This window comes from Mirounga leonina, unplaced genomic scaffold (assembly GCF_011800145.1).
Source record: "Mirounga leonina isolate KUSES-001 unplaced genomic scaffold, KU_Mleo_1.0 Mir_204, whole genome shotgun sequence".
Classification (NCBI taxonomy): domain Eukaryota; kingdom Metazoa; phylum Chordata; class Mammalia; order Carnivora; family Phocidae; genus Mirounga; species Mirounga leonina.
In genome coordinates this window covers 3,237,990-3,260,349 of record NW_023270513.1, presented here as the reverse complement: position 1 = coordinate 3,260,349, position 22,360 = coordinate 3,237,990, and the positions used below count along the sequence as shown (strand labels likewise).

The 22,360-nt window shown below is 42.0% G+C and overlaps 1 protein-coding gene across 2 annotated transcripts in view; it reads right to left on the bottom strand.

Annotated features, from left to right (window-relative positions):
• Window positions 1-3,766: 3,766 nt before the first annotated feature.
• The window catches only part of OGT (O-linked N-acetylglucosamine (GlcNAc) transferase), a 34,555-nt gene continuing 15,961 nt past the window's right edge, over window positions 3,767-22,360 (bottom strand). Inside the window, exons 6-22 of one of the 2 annotated variants that reach the window (XM_035028740.1) lie at window positions 22,089-22,168; window positions 21,327-21,522; window positions 20,934-21,074; window positions 20,240-20,340; window positions 19,920-20,073; window positions 19,733-19,834; window positions 19,136-19,315; window positions 18,309-18,467; window positions 17,460-17,549; window positions 15,688-15,813; window positions 15,095-15,265; window positions 14,864-14,980; window positions 14,601-14,771; window positions 12,378-12,530; window positions 10,400-10,652; window positions 10,017-10,140; window positions 3,767-6,063 (exon numbers count right to left, since the gene is read on the bottom strand). In XM_035028740.1, coding sequence (XP_034884631.1) covers window positions 5,889-6,063; window positions 10,017-10,140; window positions 10,400-10,652; window positions 12,378-12,530; window positions 14,601-14,771; window positions 14,864-14,980; window positions 15,095-15,265; window positions 15,688-15,813; window positions 17,460-17,549; window positions 18,309-18,467; window positions 19,136-19,315; window positions 19,733-19,834; window positions 19,920-20,073; window positions 20,240-20,340; window positions 20,934-21,074; window positions 21,327-21,522; window positions 22,089-22,168 — 2,493 coding nt within the window. In that variant the 3' untranslated portion in view covers window positions 3,767-5,888. The remainder of the gene's footprint in view (window positions 6,064-10,016; window positions 10,141-10,399; window positions 10,653-12,377; window positions 12,531-14,600; window positions 14,772-14,863; window positions 14,981-15,094; window positions 15,266-15,687; window positions 15,814-17,459; window positions 17,550-18,308; window positions 18,468-19,135; window positions 19,316-19,732; window positions 19,835-19,919; window positions 20,074-20,239; window positions 20,341-20,933; window positions 21,075-21,326; window positions 21,523-22,088; window positions 22,169-22,360) is intronic. The other variant, XM_035028741.1, reaches the window with a different exon arrangement.

The window sequence follows — 22,360 nt, the reverse complement described above, 5'->3', positions numbered from 1 at the left end:
CCCCAACACTTCCGCCGCCAACCAATCTTGCACCAATTGGGTCTCGACACCACTCGCCACACCCACCCTCCCGCCTGCACCTCCCCCAACCCACGAGGTCTTGGACCAGCAGGCCCAGACCCCACCTCCAACACTTCCGACACCAATCCATCTTGCAGTCAGGTCTCGACACCTCCACCAACCCCACGAGGTCTTAGACCAACAGGCCCAGACCCTACCCCCAGCCAATCTTGCACCAATCAGGCCTCAACACCGCCACTCACCCCCCCCACTTCCTCTCCACCTCCCCCAACCCCAGGAAGTCAGACCACCAGGCCCAGGCTCCGCCCCCAGCCAGTCCTGCACCAATCAGGCCTCGACACCGCCACTCACCCTCCACCACACCCCCTCCACCTCCCCCAACCCCAGGAAGACTTGGACCAAGAGGCCCAGACCCTGCCCCCAACCAGTCTTGTACCAATCAGGCCTCGACACTGCCACTCACCACCCCCCACTCCCCCTCTCCCCCCCCAACCCCAGGAAGTCTTAGACCAGCAGGCGCAGACCCCACCCCCAGCCAGTGTTGCACCAATCAGGCCTCGAAACCGCCACTCACCACAGGCTCCCCCCTCCACTCCCCCTCCTCCCTCACAATCCCAGGTCTTAGACCCACAGGCCCAGACACCCCTCCCAGCTCCCGCCCCCCGCCCCCCCTCCCCCCCCCCCCCCCGCCACAGTCGTACACCAATCCGGGCTCAAAACCTCCACTCACCGGGCCCTTACAACCCTCTCACCTCAGCTAGCGGATCAGACACCCCCCACACGCACTCCTACCCACCCTCCATTTGCCCACATTACCACCCCCTATTCTGACCTCAGTCTGCCCAACGGCCTTCTGAGATCAGGCATCTAACACCCCCACGCCGCAATCTCAGCTAGTCCTCCTTCCACTGCTCAGGCCTAGACGACCCCCCCCAACGGCAAGCCACCTCCCCCAGGCCCCTTCTCCCTCATGCCCCCACTGGGATCTCCACGCCCCCATTCCTCATCTTTGCTTTAGCGGAGTTAATATCGCTAAAAAAAAATTAAAATTGCTTCTTCCAAAAGCCTTTTTTAAAAGTGGAAGCCGGCAAAATATTTTGCCATAATCTCCGTCCCAAGGTTCATGGTCAGTCAGGGCTTGTGGCGGTCCTGATTTTAATTAAGTCCGCTTGACTAGGCTGAGCTTCAAGACCGTTCCCGCTTCAGTGCCCACTTCAGCCCCACCAGTGCCTACCTGCTCCGGCCGCCTCTAGCGTGGCCGACCGTTGCTCACCTCCAACCGGCCGTGCACGGTGTGGGAGCTCCTGAGCAACTGCGAGGGGGCGCCGGGCGGGAGACCTTTTATAGAGCCCGGGCTCCACGGATGGGGGAGATAGGAACTGACGCGTTCTCGTGCTCCCCGTACCCACCTATCACAGGATGCTCACGGGGCAAATTTAAACTTCGCAGCTAGGAACTCAAATTTGGCGCGCAGCCGCAGTGCTTTCGGAGTCGGGTCTATCACTTCCACGGGTGCTGCTTGTCATGGAAAGCGCCATTTCACGCAGAGCTCTGGTACCAGAGCCGGTTTCTGTAGTTTGCCGATGCCCAAATTAACTTTGGGTGACAGGGAAGAACTAGGCTGACTCTCCCTCAAGTTTCATCTTTGTGAGAATGTGGATAAGCAAGCTCCGTTCCTTGCCGGAATCGCCCAAACCTCTGAGCCTGTTTGCCTGCCACCCCCCCCCCACCCCCGCAACTACTCTGAGCTAGGGGAGCTGGGGGCTGGGGGCAGGCCACCTAGACCCCTAGATAAGAATAAGGCATCAATCCGACAGTGCCTGGCAACACTGAACTATGACGCTTGCTTCCAGAACCCTCCAAACCCTGGAGATAGAGGGGTTGGTTACTTGAAGCTTCTTGGCACTCGCTCCAAACACACCAAGAAAAACCAACCGGGGAAGTAAATGCTTCCTAGACGGTGCCGTTTCTCCGGCAGACACCGGTACGTTTCATGATTTAAGTATGTGGCCAACAGAACACAAATAAAACCTCTGCATTTAAAGATATTAATAATATTGTTTACTTCATGCTGGGCACTGTTCCAAGTGTTTTATGTGGATTTAATCTTAAAGACACCTTAAAAAGTAGACAATGTTAACCACTCATTTTACAAAGGTCACATGGCTAGAAAGCGCCAGCGCTGGGATTCAAACTCCAGCAGCGCCGCACTGGAGCTCGAGCCCCGCGTTACAGATTACTCAAAAATAAAATCTTAAGAGGCGGCTGACTGGCTCCGGCGGTTAAGCGTCTGCCTTCGCTCAGGTCATGGTCCTGGGAGCGAGCCCCCCCCGCCCCCGAAAATCGGGCTCCCTGCTCAGCGGGGAGCCTGCTTCTCCCTCTCCCGCCCATCCCCCCTGCTCGTGCGTTCTCCCTCTCCCTCTCAAATAAATAAAATCAATCTTAAAAAAAAAAAATCTAAACTCTTAAGCACCAAACTGCCTACATATAGAAAGGTACTTTCTGAATGGATTGGGAATTGGATAAAAGGGGCTTATCATTATAACCCTGATCTCTACAACAAACTTCAAAGTTTACCTCTACAAGCCCCTTCTTCTATAAAAATGGGGGTTACATAACTGCGTGCCTCAGAGGTTTGGGCAAAGAACCTGAATGTTAGCGGTGGTTAATATTAAGAAGCATGGGCTTCAAGTAAAAAGTGGGTTAGGACTGGAATCGAATCATGTTAACCCAAGCTTATTCCAAATGCACAAGCAACTCCTTTAGCATTTAGGCAGGAGGAGCTGAAGTGGACTGCAAAGGACGGAAGGCAGATTCTTTTTTTTTTTAAGATTTTATTTATTTGAGAGAGAGAGAGAGAGAGACAGCTAGAGAGGGAACACAAGCAGGGGGAGTGGGAGAGGGAGAAGCAGCCTCCTGGCCGAGCAGGGAGCCCGATGCGGGGCTCGATGCCAGGACCCCGGGACCACGACCCGAGCCGAAGGCAGACGCTTAACGACTGAGCCACCCAGGTGCCCCCGGAAGGCAGATTCTTAACATACAAAGAGGGTAGGGGTGAGAACCTTTGAATAGGCTACCGGACACCTTTCTTCCCCCACCACCTTTTAGGAAACAAACACCAATCCACATCAGGGCTTTGAGGGGCACAACCCACAGAGCTTGGGAGGTAAATTAGCTGAAATATTATTTTATTTTTTTAATGTAAAGCTCTATGCCCAATATGGGGCTTGAACTCACGGCCCCGAGATCAAGTTGCATGCTCTACCTAGACTGAGCCAGCCAGGCGCCCCTGAAATTATATTGAAAATTTTTTTTCTCAATTTATCATCTCTGAGAAAACAGGCAGCTAAACAGCCTGTTCTGGTACCCGCTGCACTGATACCCTCCCTCATACCTGTGGCTGAGTTCAACCACCACACAGAACGTGAACAGTTCACACGAAGAGGAAGACTACAGCGGTATATGAAGCCAGAGCAGTCGCAGTCATAGGCCAAACAAAACCCATCATGAAGAGGTGTGCTGGGAGTCACAGGCTTCAGCGACCTCTTAATGGATCGGATCCCAACCCCACCCCTCTTCCACACCTGGCTGAGAAAACAGAATAGTTCTTAAGATCATACAGCTCCACTAGGGAAATGTGGTCCTCCAGTCATTTGGAGGCATTCAAACAGAAGTTTCATCATCAGGTGACCCTGTTATTCTGTCCAATGCACAATTTCACAGAACACAAAATACGTCAGCCACATTAAGGGCAAATCATTCATTTATTGTTTAAAGATCGCAAGACAACATCTGGATTTCTGTAGCACAATTTAAATGTTTTACTTTTTTGATAAAGCAGAGTATAATAGAAAAAAACAATTAGTTTCCAGTAATATCTATATCTCTATTCAGAATTAAATCTTCCACAGACATGTTACCTGGAAACAAAAGCCTATTACAATAAGCAAAGCTTCAACCAGAGCGGCTACTTTTCGTGCCAGGAAAAAAAGTTCATCCCTATAGGAGGAATGATGTGCTATGTAAGATGGCTGTAGGGTCACAGCCTTGAGGGCACTGGAAGTCTATTCTCCTATTCCACAGTAAGTAGTTTGGTGAATTTCAAACATCAGTTTATCTGCAACCATGCTGGCAACCTTTGACTGGTAGTTCAATCGGGTAAAAAATAAATTAAATCCCTAAACTGATGTTTCTCGATTTACATTGTTAAAAGGTACACAGTTCATTAACATGTAATTCTGGCAAGAATTACATTTGAGACTCCTTGCTCCGATTTTGGTTAACAGTAAGAATCTTTCAGAAATTCAAGTTCTTATTAATCAATAATTTGTCAGCTAGGATACATTCAGGCATCAGCTGCAACTACAGAATAGGTGCACTGCCTCAGCGCTTTGGAAAGACATTATAATCTAGAACACTACTAGCAGACAAAAAATTATCTGTTACTGGATAGCGTAAGTACAGTACAGCAACACAAAACATATATTCATATGTTGGCTTGTTTAAGCCTCAAGCCCTCGATCCTTTGTCGAAATTCAATAATTTTATTCCTATGGGTTTTAATACCAAGAACTCAAGCTCCAGGAGGGCTAAAGTCTAATTTGTACTCCAAACCAAGTAGCAAAGCCGTTTGCTACCACTGAGGCTGATCCGTACAGACTTCAAGACCAAGTCCAGAAGACAGTTATTATATAATACCCAAGAAGGTCTGAAAAATAATTACTCATTTACATAGCTGGTCCTTCAGAGCTTTTTACCTCTAACATGTTTTTTGATGAAAGGTATTTAATGTATTGAAGATAACTGTGACTTACTGATCAAATACGTGAATACTTATACTTACCTGGGATTTCATTTCTGCTGAAAGAAATAGGAAGAACAGGACTCACTTAAAAAAAAAAAAAAAAAAAACTTGAGAAAGGAAGGTAAAAATCTTACCACACACTATCACTTTTGGAAGCAGCATAGAGGGGCAGTCAAAGGTAAAACACTGGTGAAATAGGTCAACACTAGGCCCAAAAAAATCTATATTATTATCATCAATGACAGTACCACAACTACGCCCTGCATAATTAATAATCACTCCTAAGAATTTTCATTTGGCACCAGATGATGTGTTCAAGAGAAACACTCTGGGATATTTAAAATCAGACTTCGTTTTGTTAGCTGAGTTACAGGAGAAACTTTAAAGTAGGGGAAGGGAAGAGAAGGAAATGGGAAACGGACCAGAAAAAAATTTTGAGTCATCATCTAAACCAACAAAGCACTGATAGCTCCAAACATTAGGTCAGACACTAAAACGACTGATATAGGCTCAAGTGGTTTATAAAACCTATAAAAAGACTACACCAGCAAAGTCCCCATTAATCTGTAGAGTTCAGAAACTAAAACAAGGAGCAACATTTTAGCTTAAAACCTTATCTCAAGAGAATCATATACACTTCACATGAATAAAAATACCTGAAACCAAACATTTTTAAAAGCTCCAATACCCAAAATATAAAGAAAAAAATTAATTTAGAAGACTCAATCAATCCATGGAATCACAAAACGGCTGGACAATCTATATCTCCCCTCCACACTAACCATCCCATGGAAGACCAAGGGAGATCAGACCTTCCAGACCTATGCACCACCTGGTTGCTGCAAAATTCTGTGGAGATTCCTTGTGGAACAGCAGTTTCCCATCTCTTGTGTCTCTCCCTATCATGCAGGAAGCAAGTCTGGCTGTGCTATTCTATTATCGTTTGTCACCCATCTGCAACATGATACCGTACAGATAAGTAAAAAGTACGTTATCTAGTTCCCTTTCCCCAGAAGGTTGAGGCTCAGGTATAGGGGCATTCTCCTGTGCATTCAGTCTTTATTTAGGCCGACTCAGTGACTTCAACAGGCTTAATCATGTGATCAGGTTTGTTGCCAGCTGCGTAGTGCTCCCACATCTGTAGATAGAGCCGCTCTAGTTCCATTGTGTATTGTTTGGTGTTGAACAGAGGGCTAGATATTCTCTGCTTCCAGACTTTGCCACGAATTTTCTTCAGGCTAGGTAACAAAACAAAAAAGAACCAAGTTTACAAATCAGAGCAGAAAAACTCAGAACTAGCCCCTCACAAATTCCCGGTCACCTTTGTGGTAAAATACATGACTGGACTTCACAGGTTTCTCTTCCGACTGGCCACCCTGACCTCAACGCTGAACAAGGGAAGGGTCACATATAATGCTGACACTTAGAATCAAGGTCGCCTCCACGTCCTCTGAAAACATTCAGTTCTTTCCTAAAGAAGTATATCCACGAGATCCCATGCCTTCTCCATTTCAGCTCACTTCTACCTTTAAAAGAAAGAACTGGGGGCACCTGGGTGGCTCAGTTGGTTGGGCGACTGCCTTTGGCTCAGGTCATGATCCTGGAGTCCCGGGATCGAGTCCCGCATTGGGTTCCCTGCTCGGCAGGGAGTCTGCTTCTCCCTCTGACCCTCCCCCTTCTCATGCTCTCTCTCTCTTATTCTCTCTCTCAAATAAATAAAATCTTTAAATGAAAGAAAAGAAAGAAAAGAAAAGAAAAGAAAAGAAAAAAGAAAGAATTGGCGGGCGCCTGGGTGGCTCAGTCGGTTAACCGTCTGCCTTCAGCTCAGGTCATGATCCTGGGGTCCTGGGATCGAGCCCCGCGTCGGGCTCCCTGCTCGGCGGGGAGTCTGCTTCTCCCTTTCCTTCTGCCTCTGCCCCTGGCTTGTGCTCTCTCTCTCTCAAATAAATAAATAAAACCTTAATAAATAAATAAGCAAAAGAATTGGCAGTCACATGTATCTATTCCTATGTACTACCAGTTGGAATGTACACTGCTTACCCTTTTCGTAATTTAGCAATGTGTGTGTTAAGAAACTTAAATGTTCACAACCCTCTGATCAGTAACGCTTTTAAATCTATTCAAAAGGAAACAGAGTTGCAGGCAAACCTGGCCATGCACAGATGTTCACTGAGGCATCATTTACAATAGCTAAGGCACGAATGTAAGATGAAGTATTCAGTTTATGAATATTTTAATGAAATAGGAAAAATACCCCAGGGGATCAGAAATGTACTACGTTGGGCGCCTGGGTGGCTCAGTTGGTTAAGCGACTGCCTTCGGCTCAGGTCATGATCCTGGAGTCCCTGGATCGAGTCCCGCATCAGGCTCCCTGCTCGGCAGGGAGTCTGCTTCTCCCTCTGACCCTCCCCCCCTCATGTGCTTGCTCTCTCATTCTCTCTCAAATAAATAAATAAAATCTTTAAAAAAAAAAAAAAAGAAATGTACTATGTCTACTGCCATAATTTTCCACTTACACATGAATTACTAAGATATTAACAAAAAGTGTTCCCGGTATCACCAAGACCATGGTTCTGTTCAAAATAGGGAAAAGAAGCAATTAATTCTTCTGGGAACAGAGGGGGAAAGACTTCTCAATTCCTCTTCTGAATATATAATTTGTCATGAGATTCTTCTTCTATGGAGAGAATTACTACTTTAGAGCGAGAAGCTGGAACACTCCTGTGCATTTTTAAAAAGCAATAAAAAAAGGGGCGCCTGGGTGGCTCAGTTGGTTAAGCGACTGCCTTCAGCTCAGGTCATGATCCCAGGGTCCTGGGATTGAGTCCCGTATCGGGCTCCCTGCTCTGCGGGGAGCCTGCTTCTCCCTCTCCCACTCCCCCTGCTTGTGTTCCCTCTCTCGCTGTGTCTGTCAAATAAATAAATAAATAAATAAATAAATAAATAAATAAATAAATAAATAAAAAGCAATAAAAAAAGTTTGAACATTTGTTGTGACAGAACTAGTAAAATGGCTACACATTATGTGGGCCTCAACCCAACCATGACCGGATTAATGCTACCTTCCAAATAAACGTTACTTCTGTGCTCTATTTTCCAAGTTCTCTATGTCAACGGGAGAATGGTTGAACTGTGGTACATCCATACAATGAAATACTACTCAGCAATAAAAAAAGAATGAAGTACTGATATAAGCCAACATCATGGATAAATCTCACAACATTATACTAAGTGAAAAAAACCTTTAGGGCGCCTGGGTGGCTCAGTTGGTTAAGCGACTGCCTTCGGCTCAGGTCATGATCCTGGAGTCCTGGGTCGAGTCCCGCATCAGGCTCCCTGCTCGGCAGGGAGTCTGCTTCTCCCTCTGGCCCTCCCCCCTCTCATGTGCTCTCTCTCATTCTCTCTCTCTCAAATAAATAAATAAAATCTTTAAAAAAAAAAAAATTTAAAAAAAAAGAAAAAGAAAAAAACCTTTAGAGTGCATACTGTATGGTTTGTATAACACTCTAGAAAGGCAAAACTAAGTTATGGGGAAAAAAATTTATGACAGTGGTAGTTGTCCTGACGGTTGGTGTGGAGGACCAACTGTGAAGGAACATGAAGGAACTTTCTAGAATGATGAGAATGTTTCTATATACTGCTACAGGGTTTGGGTTATAAAGGTAGGTCTCAAAACTCAAATTTAAGATTTGTGCCTTCCACTGTATATAAATTCTGTCTCCAAAATAAATAAATAAATATTAAACTCTAGTTAACGATGTCCATTCTGAAGTACTCAGGAGTACGGATGTCTGCAATTTACTGCAAAATATATCAAATAAGATGGATTGCTAGATGGATAAAGGAATAAATAGATGGACAGATATGTCATAAAGCAAGGATAGTGAAGTGTTAGTGGTAAAATCTAGGCAGTAGGTACAGAAGTGTTATAAGATTGAAAATTTTTATAACAAAATGTTGGGGGGGGGGGAAGTATTGTAGGAAATCAACTAAGCTCCAAAAAAATTTTTTAAATACACTAAAATATTTACTGTAGTTATCTCTGGAATGATGGACACAAACCTTAATTTTTTTAATGGCTGAGCTCAAAATTTTCACTCATTCTTCTTAGATGTATATGAGGTTCAATGGAGAAAATTTTGAAAATAATAAATGCTGAACATTTTCTGAATGCTTACCAAGAACTTTTGTTAAGTGCTTTACATGGAACACCTTTTTTAATCCTCACATCTCTGCAAGGTAGGTACTATCATTCATCCCCATTTTACAGATGGAAAAAGCAAGGCACATAGAGACTAACTTGCCCAAAGTCACAAAGCTTGTAAGTGGGAGAGCGTGGATTCAAACCCCCAGGCAGTCTGACTCTCTAGAATATGCTACTTCTCAGAAAAACACAAAGAAAAAAATCACCCCTAACACCCAAAGAAAAGCCTCATTTAAGAGATAAACACTACTTCATTGTATGGCTAAAGCATTGCTTATCTAAGCACCGCCCCTCTAATTCCCACCCACTTAGGGCACTGAAGTTATGCTGGTTTTTTTCCCCTAATGCACCAATGAAGATGTAGTACCCTAACAGGGTCAAAGGTCTGGCTGTTTTCTTTAAGGCTCTTAAAACTTGGAGGAAGGGTTGTACCAATTTACTCACTGTCTGAAAGGTATGAAAAGGCCAGTACCTCAATGCTCCCTCATCACTGGTATCATACTAAAAATATTTTATTTTCTAGGCAAATAATGGCTATACCACAATGTTATTTTATATTTACATTTCTACTACAGAGGTTGAAACTTTTTCTTATTAACAATTTGTATTTCTACTTAGTGAGTTGTCTGTTCATTTATTTCCGTGTTTAGTTTCCTTTTAAGGAATTTAAGATGTGAATATTCTTCGGTCTTTATATAGCCAAGCTGTATCTTTGACATAGAAACAAAGATTTTCTTTCCCTCTTTGCTTGCCTTTTAATTTTCTTGACTCACTTTTATTCAGCCATTTACTCTTTACACAGCCACACCTATTGGTCACGGCATTTATGGAAGTTTAGAAAGTTCTCTCATCTAGAGATCATACAACTAAATCACCTATTTCATATTATCCTTATTTATGATTTCATTTTGTAACATCTATATTCTCTCCAATTTTCCTTATCTATCTCCTTTACCATAAAATTTGTTCATGGAAAAGTTTACTTACTATTCTAGGTCAGTTCCCAGTTTCACAGCTATGTCTTCATATTCTTGTCTATTTTTAGCAATAAGCTCAAGACAACCTAAACAAGTGAGCTGGGAAGCTGCAACTCGAGAAGCAAGAGTCTCTCCTGCAATAAAAAAAGAGAGAACAAACTGGACATCTGAGAATGTAAATAGCACAGTTACTAATGTTATTTATGCTAAGTATCCACACAATGCAGATGAGAAGAATGGAGCAGAGTGCTTAGACTTGAACAAAGCTCATTATCCTATCACCTTGCCCTAAGTGCCGCTGCTAGTACCATACAAGTTCACCTAAAAAATGTTTCCCCCAAAGGAGGTTTTAAAAAGAACAAGGAAGATTCCAATGATTGATGAGCCACTCACCTGGCATAGTCACCATGGGTGTTCCTGCCCAGAGTACATCCATCCCTGTGGTGTGTCCATTACAGAGGGGAGTGTCCAGGCAGACATCAGCCAGCTGGCCTCTCCTGACATGTTCCTCTTTAGGAGCAACAGGTGAGAATATGATACGGTTCTGGGGAAGGCCCATGTTTTGCGCGTACTGTTGAATATTTGGTTCTCCTACGGCTGGAAAGCGCAACAGCCACAGCACACTGTTGGGAACACGCTTCAGAATCTAAAACGGGAAAAATAAGAGAGTAATTTTTAATAGCAGCTCTGCCCCTCTCAAGAAAGGCTCCCGTAGAGCTCTAATAATTCTACCAGTCTGTTCTTGTCACCCAGATAGCAGCCTGCTGTGAACTTTGTCTTTCCCTCATAGAGGACTTCGATCAACTCAATTAGAGGTGCCTGTTCTGCTTAGCGGTCCCCAGAGCTCAAAGAAAGAGAAGACCGACGTAAGACACAAAACAAGTTACTAATTGGCAAAATCTGAGGCAGCTGTGTCCTGTGGGGATCGTTACTGACGGTGGTTTTTGTCGATGAGCGAGAAATTTTCCATTTCAATTTTTAAATCCCCCAGCATGACACAACAAATAAGGTTAGCTCACACTCGCCTGACTTTATGTGCCTAATCAAGATCAGGTGTCAGCAGACTTTCTGTAAAGGACCAGAGAACAAATATTTTTGGCTTTGTAACCACATGGACTCTGTCATAACTGCTCAATTCTGCCCTTGTCACTGGAAAACAACCATAGACAGTATGTAAACAAGTAGGCATGACTGTGTGTATAAAATGTACAAAAACAGGCAGTGTGCCAGATTTGGTCCATAGGCCGCAGTTTTGCCAAGCCCTGGTTTAGATCTCCATCTATTCAGTGTTACCACACAAGTTTACCATCCCTTCCCGGAAAGGCATGAGAACAGATGAATTTCCGAATCTGGGATACTTCAGATTTTTAAAAAACAGTACAGCGCATATATATCGTCTAGCACTCTCAGCAACAACTCCCTGTAAACACACACATTAGTACCTCTGCTTTGAGATGTAGGAATATTCATACTGAATGGAAGAGATAAAAGACCAAAAGACAGCCTAACATCAGTTCAGGTAGTTTTGCCGCCAAATAAATTTGCCACAAACTTCTGAAAAAAAGCTTTTGATACTTGGGCTTTTTTGAACACTGGGAAGTAAAGGTTAAGGGATAGTAAGCCTGTATATCTCCTTCCTCTTCCACCCATACTTCTCCTTCAAAAAAAAAAAAACCCCAAAAAATACAAAAAGAAAAACCCCACCCCAATATGGAAAAGAAAATCAACCAAGAATTATCTCTATTTTAGCCCAATGGAGTAAGAGCCAGTTATGGATAGTCAAGTTTAGAGCTTTCAGAGGTCCTGCTTATTATGCAAACTGGTCCGATGAACCAACTGAGAGATAATGGCATAAACCGATTCCTTCATGATTACAACTCTACAGTTATTGCAAGACTGTTACACATTGGGTGGATGTGGACGTGATGCTTTTGCTATCAGTTTAGGCCAGGGGTTGACAAATATAACCTGTAAGCCAAATCTGGCATGTTGCCTGTTTCGATAAGTAAAACTTTACTGGAACACACATCTATACTCCTACATTTACAAACTGTCTATGGTGTTTGCCTGCTCCAGTGGCAGAGTTAAGCAAATGTGACAGAGTATGGACTGCAAAACCAAAAATATTTACCATCTGGCCCTTGAAGAAAAAGTTTGCTGATCCCTGGTTTTGAATACATAAATCAAAAAGGTTCATAACATGATATGTAGACACTGGAAGGAGAAATAAAAAATGGCTGAAAAATCTACTACTCTTTTGTAGAAATGAGCACAACAGCTCCTGAATGGGGGTGGAGGGCAGCCTCAGCAAGACGGTCTACATAATCTCTACCAGTCTCTAGACATAAATAACGAATCTACCCATACTCACATTTGCCCACATCTGCAAAGTGGAAGGGTCGATTTTGTACAACTGATTAAAATTACAGTACACAATGGCATCTTCTGGTAATCCATACTGAGAACGTGTGGTTACGATAATGGTACGAGGAACCTCCTCTCCAGTGGCAGCTTTATTGTTGATCTGGAACACAAAAAACAATATGGTGTTTATATTTAAAGTCAGCAGCATCTGACATTTTTGAACTAATAAAGAATCCTTAGGGTGCCTGGGTGGCTCAGTTGGTTGGGCGTCTGACTCCTGGTTTCAACTCAGGTTGTGATCTAGGGGTTGTGGGATCAAGTCCTGCGTCAGGCTCCATGGCTAGTGGTGAGTCTGCTTGAGAATTTTCTCTCTCTCCCTCTGCCCCTCCCCCCACTTGTTCACACACAAGCGCTCACTCTCTCTAATAACTAAATCTTAAAAAAAAAAAAATCCTTAAGATGCCAAATAGTATAGCCATTAAAAGTCACGTCATTTGAACTATGAGAAAATACTCATGACATATTAAGTTAAAAAACGGAAAAATGTTACACCATTACCTTAATGGGGGGGGGGGGGAGACTCCACCTTGAAACTTACCACTCAAGCCAAAAAGTTTTTATTTTTTATTTTTTTAAAGATTTTGTTTATTTGAGAGAGAGAGGATGAGAGAGAGCGAGCACATGAGAGGGGGGAGGGTCAGAGGACGAAGCAGACTCCCCGCCAAGCAGGGAGCCCGATGGGGGACTCGATCCAGGGACTCCAGGATCATGACCTGAGCCAAAGGCAGCTGCTCAACCAACTGAGCCACCCAGGTGTCCAAACCAAAAAGTTCTTTTTAAAACCCTATTAATCCAACATCAAGCTTTTGCTCATTTTTTAATGAATGAAATGGCCTTTTCTAAATCACACCCCATCCTTGAAGGCTAAACTTAAATTATTCCTCCAAACGATCTCTACTGCATCTCCTCTCACATTGATCACCACTATTTTTAAGTATCTACGGACACAATCAATTATAGTCTTACCTTGCAATTCCCATACATCTGGGTACTGCCTTAAATTGTTACATAACTCTTCCAGGTATGTACAGACATTTCATACATTTGGGCATTGTGTTCTACACTCAAAATTCTTTCTCCCTGTGTATTTCAAGAACTATATATATACTGTTTTTTTTCTTAAGTCAAACATGTCTGTCCTATTCCAAATGACAGTTAATCAGAGATTAAGAAAAAACACACCACTTGTCTTTTAAGCCCAATACATTGTTAAGTGATTACTATTAATTCCTTTACCTTAACAGGAGCTGGCTGAGAGAAAAGAGTTCATTCTGAGCACCCTTGGTATAAACTTACACAACTAAAACTGTTAACTCCTAAGAGAGAGATCCTTGCCTTGTAATCTCGACGGAACTACATATTCACTTACTTCAATATGCAATATATATTTATTGAACACATACTACATTACTGTGGCTAAGACATGGACCCTAAAGTAATTCAATTCAGCAGAGAATACACAAACACAGGGAATTAGAACATGCTGTGCTGGATGTAAAATACATCCCAGATATTATAGAAGCAGAAAAGACAGGCACCAACAGAACAGGAAAGGCGAGATTAGTGATAAGGACAGGAATGGATTCCTCGAGGAGCTGTCTGAACTGGAAAGTCTTAAAAGGGAGTAAGATTTAACTAGGGAAAGAATGAGTTACAGAAGTAAGAAACTGTATGAAGTCTACAGATAATTCACAGTTGATAAGAGGAAAGCCACAGGCAAGGAATAAGAACCTATTGTTAGGGGCGCCTGGGTGGCTCAGTCGTTAAGCCTCTGCCTTCAGCTCAGGTCATGATCCCAGGGTCCTGGGATCAAGCCCCGCATCGGGCTCCCGGCTCTGCGGGAAGCCTGCTTCTCCCTCTCCCACTCCCCCTGCTTGTGTTCCCTGTCTGTCTCTCTCTCTGTCAAATAAATTCTTTAAAAAAAAAAAAACCATACTGTTAACCCAGTAGACCCTCATTAAGTGACCTACTGGCTGAATCCAAGAGACTTTTAAAGTAAGACAAATCTATGTAAGACACCAATTTCCACCGAACTCATTTCCTCAGCTCTAAAACAGGGATAATGACTTACACCTCCTGGAGTTATTATGGACCACACCACCATTCCCAGGGTATCCCAGCCAAATGAATACTTGGTGGTACGTATTATGCTCTATTATTCTCTTCTCACCTGGGTAGTTGCTAGTCCATTGCTAATACTGAATCCATTAATTGTTATCTGAATTTGCCCTCTGTTAATCATCTCGATAACTGCTTCTGCAATAGTATTCATAGGAATAACAGGCATATTAAGAGCTGTATTACTGCTGTCCCCATTGTCTCCTCCATCAGGACACTTCATCTTTAAGAAAAAAATGACAAAATGTATCATTAGGGAAAAGATCCCAAATGCAGATAACTTTATTTCAATGACAATATTGATCAGGTTCTGACCTTGACAATTTTCACATCCGGCAGACTATCAAGAAATGCTTTGAGGTCGATGCCATTAAGAACAATCCGATTGTCATAGATGTGGCCATTGGACTTAAAATCGATGACTGCTTTTTTCTAATTAAAAAAAAAAGTTTGAGACAAATCTTTCAGGATGCATAGGGACAATACCAAGGAAATAAATGACTACAGTTCTTCGCCATGTCCACATAGCACTGTTTTTCTACCTACCTTCAAGTGAGGGAACATATTAGCATGATCACCAATAAAGAAAGTATGGGGCATATAAGCCAGTTTCTCGGAATACTGCTCAGCAACTTCAGCTGGAGAAGTTTCCTGATCCGTGATGATATAATCCATGAAAAGCGCACCACTAGTCCCAGGGTATCCCAGCCACATCGCCTATTTAAAAAAAAAAAAAAAAAAAAAAAAAAAAAAATCAGGCCAAAACCTAAAAATTTTCATCAGAAGAGTTCAAAATTAATTAAATAAACAAACTAGGAGGGTTGACTTCTTTAGCCAAGAGGAATGACGTAGTATTTCAGACTAACCTTTCTAAGTGTTTAACATTTTTCTAATTTACAAGACCAAACAACTGTTTGCACTCAACTATGAATTGCGTACCTTTATACACATGTACCTGTGGGCATTATGTTTTACACTCAAAATTCTCTGTCCCTGTACATTTCAAGAACTATACTTTTTTTCTTAAGTCAAGCATGTCTGCCCTATTGTTTCAAATGCCAGGTAACCAGAGGGGGGTGGGGAATCACTGTCTTTTTAGCTCAGTAAACACTGTGAGCAATTACTATTAATTCCTTTACCTGAATAGGAGCAGGCCTGAGAGCAAAGAGTTCATTCCGAGCACCCTTGGTATAACCATTCATATTTACAAGGATGTGTATACCATCCTGATGGATGCGATCAGCTGCTTTTCCATTGCATGGAATCTATGGAATAAAAAAAAAAATAAGAACTCACTATGTATAATCTCAAACTAATTCAATTAGTTTTAATGGCATCAAATAGAATTCAGAGTCACAGGTGCATAACATGAGAAGAACACAAATTACATTAATGTAGCATAAAAATATGGTTAAGTGCCATTAAAATGGGCCCCAAACATTACAGAAACAGAATATACAGGAAGGAGAGTTTACTTCTAGATTGAAAGTATGAATAACAAGGCTTCAAGGGCGCCTGGGTGGCTCAGTCGTTGAGCGTCTGCCTTGGGCTCAGGTCATGATCCCAGGGTCCTGGGATCGAGGCCCACATCGGGCTCCCTGCTCAGCCGGAAGCCTGCTCCCCCACCCACTCCCCCTCCCACTCCCCCTGCTTGTGTTCCCTCTCTCACTGTGTCTCTGTCAAATAAATAAAATCTTTAAAAAAAAAAAAAACAAGGCTTCATAGAGGAGTTGGCATTTGAAATAGGCCTTCAAAGATGGAGAAGAGCTTGAGGCAGTTGGACAGAATAGAATCTCAATAGAGAACAGTACAAATAAAGAACCAGAGTAAAGTGTATGGTAGATTTTAAAAATGGTTAATAGATCCCTTCTATTTGGCACAAGGTACGTATGAGGACAAATGGTGGGTGAAAAGTATTGGCAAAGAAGATTGTACTCAGACTTAGACTGTGAAGGCGGGGGCGCCTGGGTGGCTCAGTCAGTTAAGCGTCAGACTTGATTTCGGCTCAGGTCACCATCTCAGGGTCATGAGAGCGAGCCCTGTGTCAGGCTCCACACTCAGCACAGAGTCTGCTTAAGATTCTCTTCCTCTGCCTCTCTCCCGCAACACAAACACACACTCAAGCCCTCTCTCTCTAAAATAAATATTAAAAATAAAAAAGACTGTGAAGGCCATGCTGAAGAGTTTAGACTCCAGTCAATAAGCAGTGGGTCCCTGAACGTCTCAGAAGTGGAGGGCAATATGCTTCCTGGTCACAGAGTCCAAACCCTGTATCAAAAATGGTTAACTATACTCCCAAAGCAACAGCTACATTGCCAAAGATGTTGGTACATACTATTTATTAAATGACAAGGATCTCACAACCCTTCTGCTGGAACTTCAATGATTCATATATCAATTACTAGATACATCACATACATTGCATATCCCTTTTAGTCACCAAAGTGGCCCACAGAATCTATAAAGAAAAACCTCTAGACTCAGCAAATTAATTCCTCCACAGGTTTCAATCTTATCATAAAATTTATGCTCCTAGAAATAGCAACAGAGCAAGTACAGAAATAAAGATAACCAAAGGCAAAGGCCCACAAACACAGATGAACCATGATGAAGAACCCTAGTTCCTCTATTTTCTTTAAATAACCTATTTATTCCTCTTCCTAGCCAGCACTTCCTAGAAGAGTTTTATGTCCAAGCACAAATAGACCCCATTTGGATTTCATCTGCAACGTCAGCACAATCCACGCTGATTATAAATGTAAATGATCAGGGAAATAAGATCAAAGTAATTGCCCATATGTAATGGCTGATGTTAAATACCTGTCATGAAAAATACAAGCTACACACCACCAATAGTTTCCTTCACTATTTGTTCAAAATTAGAAGCTTGAAGTATAAGAGTTTCACCTACCTGAGAGAGATCGATGAAATGATTGGCTTCTGCCATCACTTTCACTCTGAAGTTTGTGCCATCATCTGGGCTCAGGGCGTAACAGAATACCTGAAAGGCAGCAGACGATATATTTAAAAACCTTGGCTCAACAAGATACGGAAGCAACCTCCTATGTGTCCATCAAGAGATGAACGGATAATGAATACGCAGAGGGTGTGTGTACACACACATGCAGACACACAATGGAACCATAAAAAAGAATGAAATCTTGCCGTTAACAACAACATGGATGGGCCCAGAGAATATTATGCTAAGTGAAATAGACAGAAAAAGACAAATACCATATGATTTCATTTATATACGGAATTATAAAACAAAACAAACGAACAAACAAAAAATACACAGAAACAGACTCCTAAGTACAGAGAACAAACTGGTGGCTGCCAGAAAGAAGGGAGGGGGTGAGGAGAATGGGTGAAACAGGTGAAGGGGATTAAGATGTACAAACTTCCAGTTATAAAATAAGTCACAGGGATGAAAAGTACAGCATAGGGAATATAGTCAAAAATACTTAATAACTTCGTACGGCAACAGACAGTAACTACACTTACTGTGGTGAGCATTTCATAATGAACAGAATTGTGAAATCACTCTGTTGTACACCTGAAACTAATGTAATATCATATGTCAACTGTATTTCAATTAAAAAATTAAAATTAAATGTAAAACTAAGTAAAAACCTTGGTTCAGACCTTTCAAAAAGACACACTGGGCTTAACACCTAATGGTGATGATAAAGTCAGAAATGTTTGTGGGTTTTTTTAATAATAAAACAGACAAGTGTCTCTAGGGAAATACTAGTCTTACCTCAAATTTATCAGGATTGTGCATGCCTGGAATAGACTGCATAAGGTGAGAAGTAGGATGATTCCCAAAGTCAGAACTCACATATCCTACACGCAGTCGACCATCACTAAGCTTCAAGTCTTTTGGATGTTCATATGGTGGTTTATGAAGGACATTAATCTACCAATGGAAGCCAATGCTTGTTAGTACAGTTGAATCTATACATAAATCTTCATCTAGGAAAATTAACTAAAAACAAAACAAGCCTGTACTTCCCATCTGTTGGGAATGGTTTGCCCAGAATACTTCATTTAAGTCATACAGCCAATTCAAAGCAATCTTAGCAGTTTATATAAATATGCTTCATACTCTGACCTATTCCTGAGGCCTAAGAAGTAGCCTGAGCAAATCTCAAACTTGGAGAAAGCCCCAGGCAGTGTGGACAGAGCACGACAAACCCTGCATTTTAGAAAATTCTGTAGGGAAGCATTTTTAAAACACAGAATTACATCTAGCACTCCAATCCATTCTATTCTGCTGAGCAAATTCCCACCTTTGATCAAATAGTGCTCTAATTCTCAGAGTATAAAATACCAAACACTTTTATTAAACACTATGGTTTTCAAACACCACCCATCTCTTGTTAGGATTCCAACTTAGGGGATGGAAGGGGTCATGATCGAGACAGACACAATGGAAAGGGCTTCTGGGGTGGCTGACAAAGTCTCATTTCTCAACGTGGGTGCTGTTCACCTTACGGTAACTCATTAAACCACATACATAATGAACTGCATCATTTTCTTTATCTGTATTTTACTCTGAAACAGATTAAAACAAAACAACCGCACCTTATCCAAGCAGAGGTTCCCATGCCTCTCAGCAATAGCCTTCCTGAAGCCATGAGAAAGAGGATATAGCATACTATGATGAGGATGCACAGAAGGCAACCTATTCTTCTCTAACTGGTCAGCCACAATACTGACCAACTTCTTCATTCGCTCATCATAGTCTGTCCAATCACAGACAATCTAGAGGAGGCAAAAAGAAGTTATTACCCAGGGGTGCCTGGGTGGCTCAGGCGACTGAGCGTCTGCTTTCAGCTCAAATCGTGATCCTGGGGTCCTGGGACTGAGCCCCGTGTCGGGCTCTCTGCTCGGTGGGGAGCCTGCTTCTCCTTCTCCCTCTGCCACCCCCACCCTCCCCAGCCCCCAGCTTATGCTCTCTGGCTCGCTCTGTCAAATAAATAAAGTCTTGAGAAAAAAGAAAAAAAGTTATTACCCAGAAAACCCTATTCCAAGATTTAACATTTTGTGTCTTTGGTCTAATGTAACGTCAGGTAACCCTTTAAAAAACACGTCTCCAGCCAGGCCTGGATTAACGTGGCACATAACAATTAAAAAGTGATTGCAACACCGAAAGCCAATTACTGGCCTGTTACTCTTTACCTGCAGGCAATGAGCCAAGTTACAATAAGCATCGGGAAAGTCAGGCTTCAGTTTCAGAGCAGTGCGATAGGAAGCTATTGCTTCTGGAATGTTCCCTGAATCCTGGAAATAAAGCGGGATGGTTAAAAGTTGTCCCACAACTAAACATTAGGTGCTTAGACACACATATTATAATAAAGAGTGGTACCTTATGAATGGAAGCCAAATTGCTATGGGCATCTGCAAATGCAGGGTTAATCTGAATGGCACGAGTGTAACACTGCAAGGCTCCCTGAACATCCTGCATCTCCTTTAGAGTGTTTCCCATGTTCGAGTAGGCATCAGCAAAGGTAGGACTAATTCTAAAAGAGCAAACAAAGATTTTCTTCGTCTAGTACAAAAACCTTCAACTCCCTGTAATGTTAGTCTGTGGTTATTAAAAGTCATCTTAACACAAGCCAAATGTGCCGCAGGCCAAACATTTCAAAATGTAAAGGAAAGAAAAATTACAGACAGTGAGGATCTTACCGAATAGCCTCCTTATAATGCATCAGAGCTTCCTGAAGTTTTCCCTGCTGCTGCAGGACACTTGCTAAATTTGAATGAGCAGCAGCAAACTCTGGGAAGACCTACGGAGTCAAGATGACATCCAAGGTTTAAAAAGAAACTTCTGAACCAGCAGCAATAACTTAACCACGGTAAGAACTTTGCTCAAATATCTTTATGTCCCCACACTTCTGTCTACGTTCTCCAAGTCTCCTCATTCTTCCACGTCGAGTGTCTCACAGTCTACCTCTTTATTTTATAACCCTCCTCGTTTCAAAAGGTGAGGAAGTAAGACCTCTCTTCATCCTAGCTTATGCCAATTACTCCAGCATCTCCCTCTCCTGCAATCTCTCGTAAACTCCTACCACACCCACCAACCACCATTACAGCCATCAGGCACTAAAATTATACACTTATTGGTAACCGCTCTTGAACTGTAACTCACTGTTCAACTTTTCCATGCAGATCTTATCTACCCATAAAATAATGAACTCAACGTAGAGACTTTCTTGAATGTCACACAGGACTTCACTCATACCTTAGATATTCAATTACTGGTTCAATGAATGATTCAACCACCGTTTTTACAAAAGAGGTGGTTGACATGGCAAACTTTAACTGCCTTTCCTCTATTATCACATAGAAAAAATATCCAGCCACACCACCCTGAACATACTTCCAATGCTTTACGATATAAGCGAACGGCCTCTTCAATGTTTCCCTGTTCTCGTTTGATATTGGCTAGGTTATTCAGAGAGTCTGCATGGGTGGGACACAGCCGGAGAGCTGTATTATAACAATCTTCTGCTTCGGCAACCTAGAAAACAAAACAAATTACTCAACACTTATATGGAAGAATCACAGAGTCACCACAGATGTTATTCTAACAACTGCTTAGTTAAGCCTAATGGCTGGTAATGTTCTAGAAAATAGGTATTTTTGCTCTTCTCTCAACCAAAACTTGAAAGTAAAACAATTTACCACTTTGATACTCAATAACAAGAGGTACAAAAACAATTTTTTTAATCCTACCAGGTAACAAAGAAATAGACTGAATAAATGTCCTTACACTGCCCTTCTCTTTGAGTGCATTGGCTAGGTTGCAGTAGGCATCAGGGAAATGTGGTTGCAGTTCAATAGCTCGCCTGTAGGTGTCTATTGCCAGATCTATCAGGCCTTGCTCGTAGTATACACAAGCCAGGTTGCCGTGCACCACTGCATGATTTGGACTCAAGCTTAGGGCACGAAGGTAAGCTGCCACAGCTCTGTAAATAAAAAACACACACACACACACACACAATGCAACTAACTTTTAATGGATGCTTTGTTACAATTAATTCAAGCTATACTATGCCAAAGTAGATCAATTATAATTAATTCATGCTATACTATACTTAACCTCACATCAAAATTCCACCTTAATAAAACATGTACTTTTACACTGAAAAATTTTCTATTTCCACATAAGAAAATCAGCTCCCCCCTAACAACAACAAAAAAAAGTCAAAAGTCAGGATTTACTCAGCTTTCTGAATCAGATCAAAGAAATAATTTAGTCTAGAAGATAACCATTTCAACAGCTTTACAATAAAAGAAATTTCAATTAAATTCCCACTGAGAAGGATAATGGCTTGGAGGAAAGCCAACAACGAAGTCAGGCAACAAGGCCTCTAAATAAAAGGTAACACACAGCAGACATGATGAAGGAAAAGCAACATACTAGAAAAGGAAAATGTATTTCAATGGACCACTGTCATAATTTTAGTCCAAAGTCTCAAGTGCCAATACAACAAACACTCAAGAAAATGTATCAAATAGAACATTCTCTCACCTGTCAAATATCCGTGCCTCTTTCAAGACATTTCCTAAATTGATATAAGCATCCAGAAAATTGGGGTCAAGGGTGACAGCCTAAAAATTACAAGACAGCTACTTAGAGCCAAGTTAGGATTTCAGATTAATTTGCCAATTACAATTTTTTATTCTGAGATAATTTTAGACCTCAAATTTTACATATTCTAGTATAGTTAAATCTTATTTCTTTCATTAAAAAAAAAAAACAAAACACCCAGATGGGGTGCCTGGCTGGCTCAGTCGGAGAAG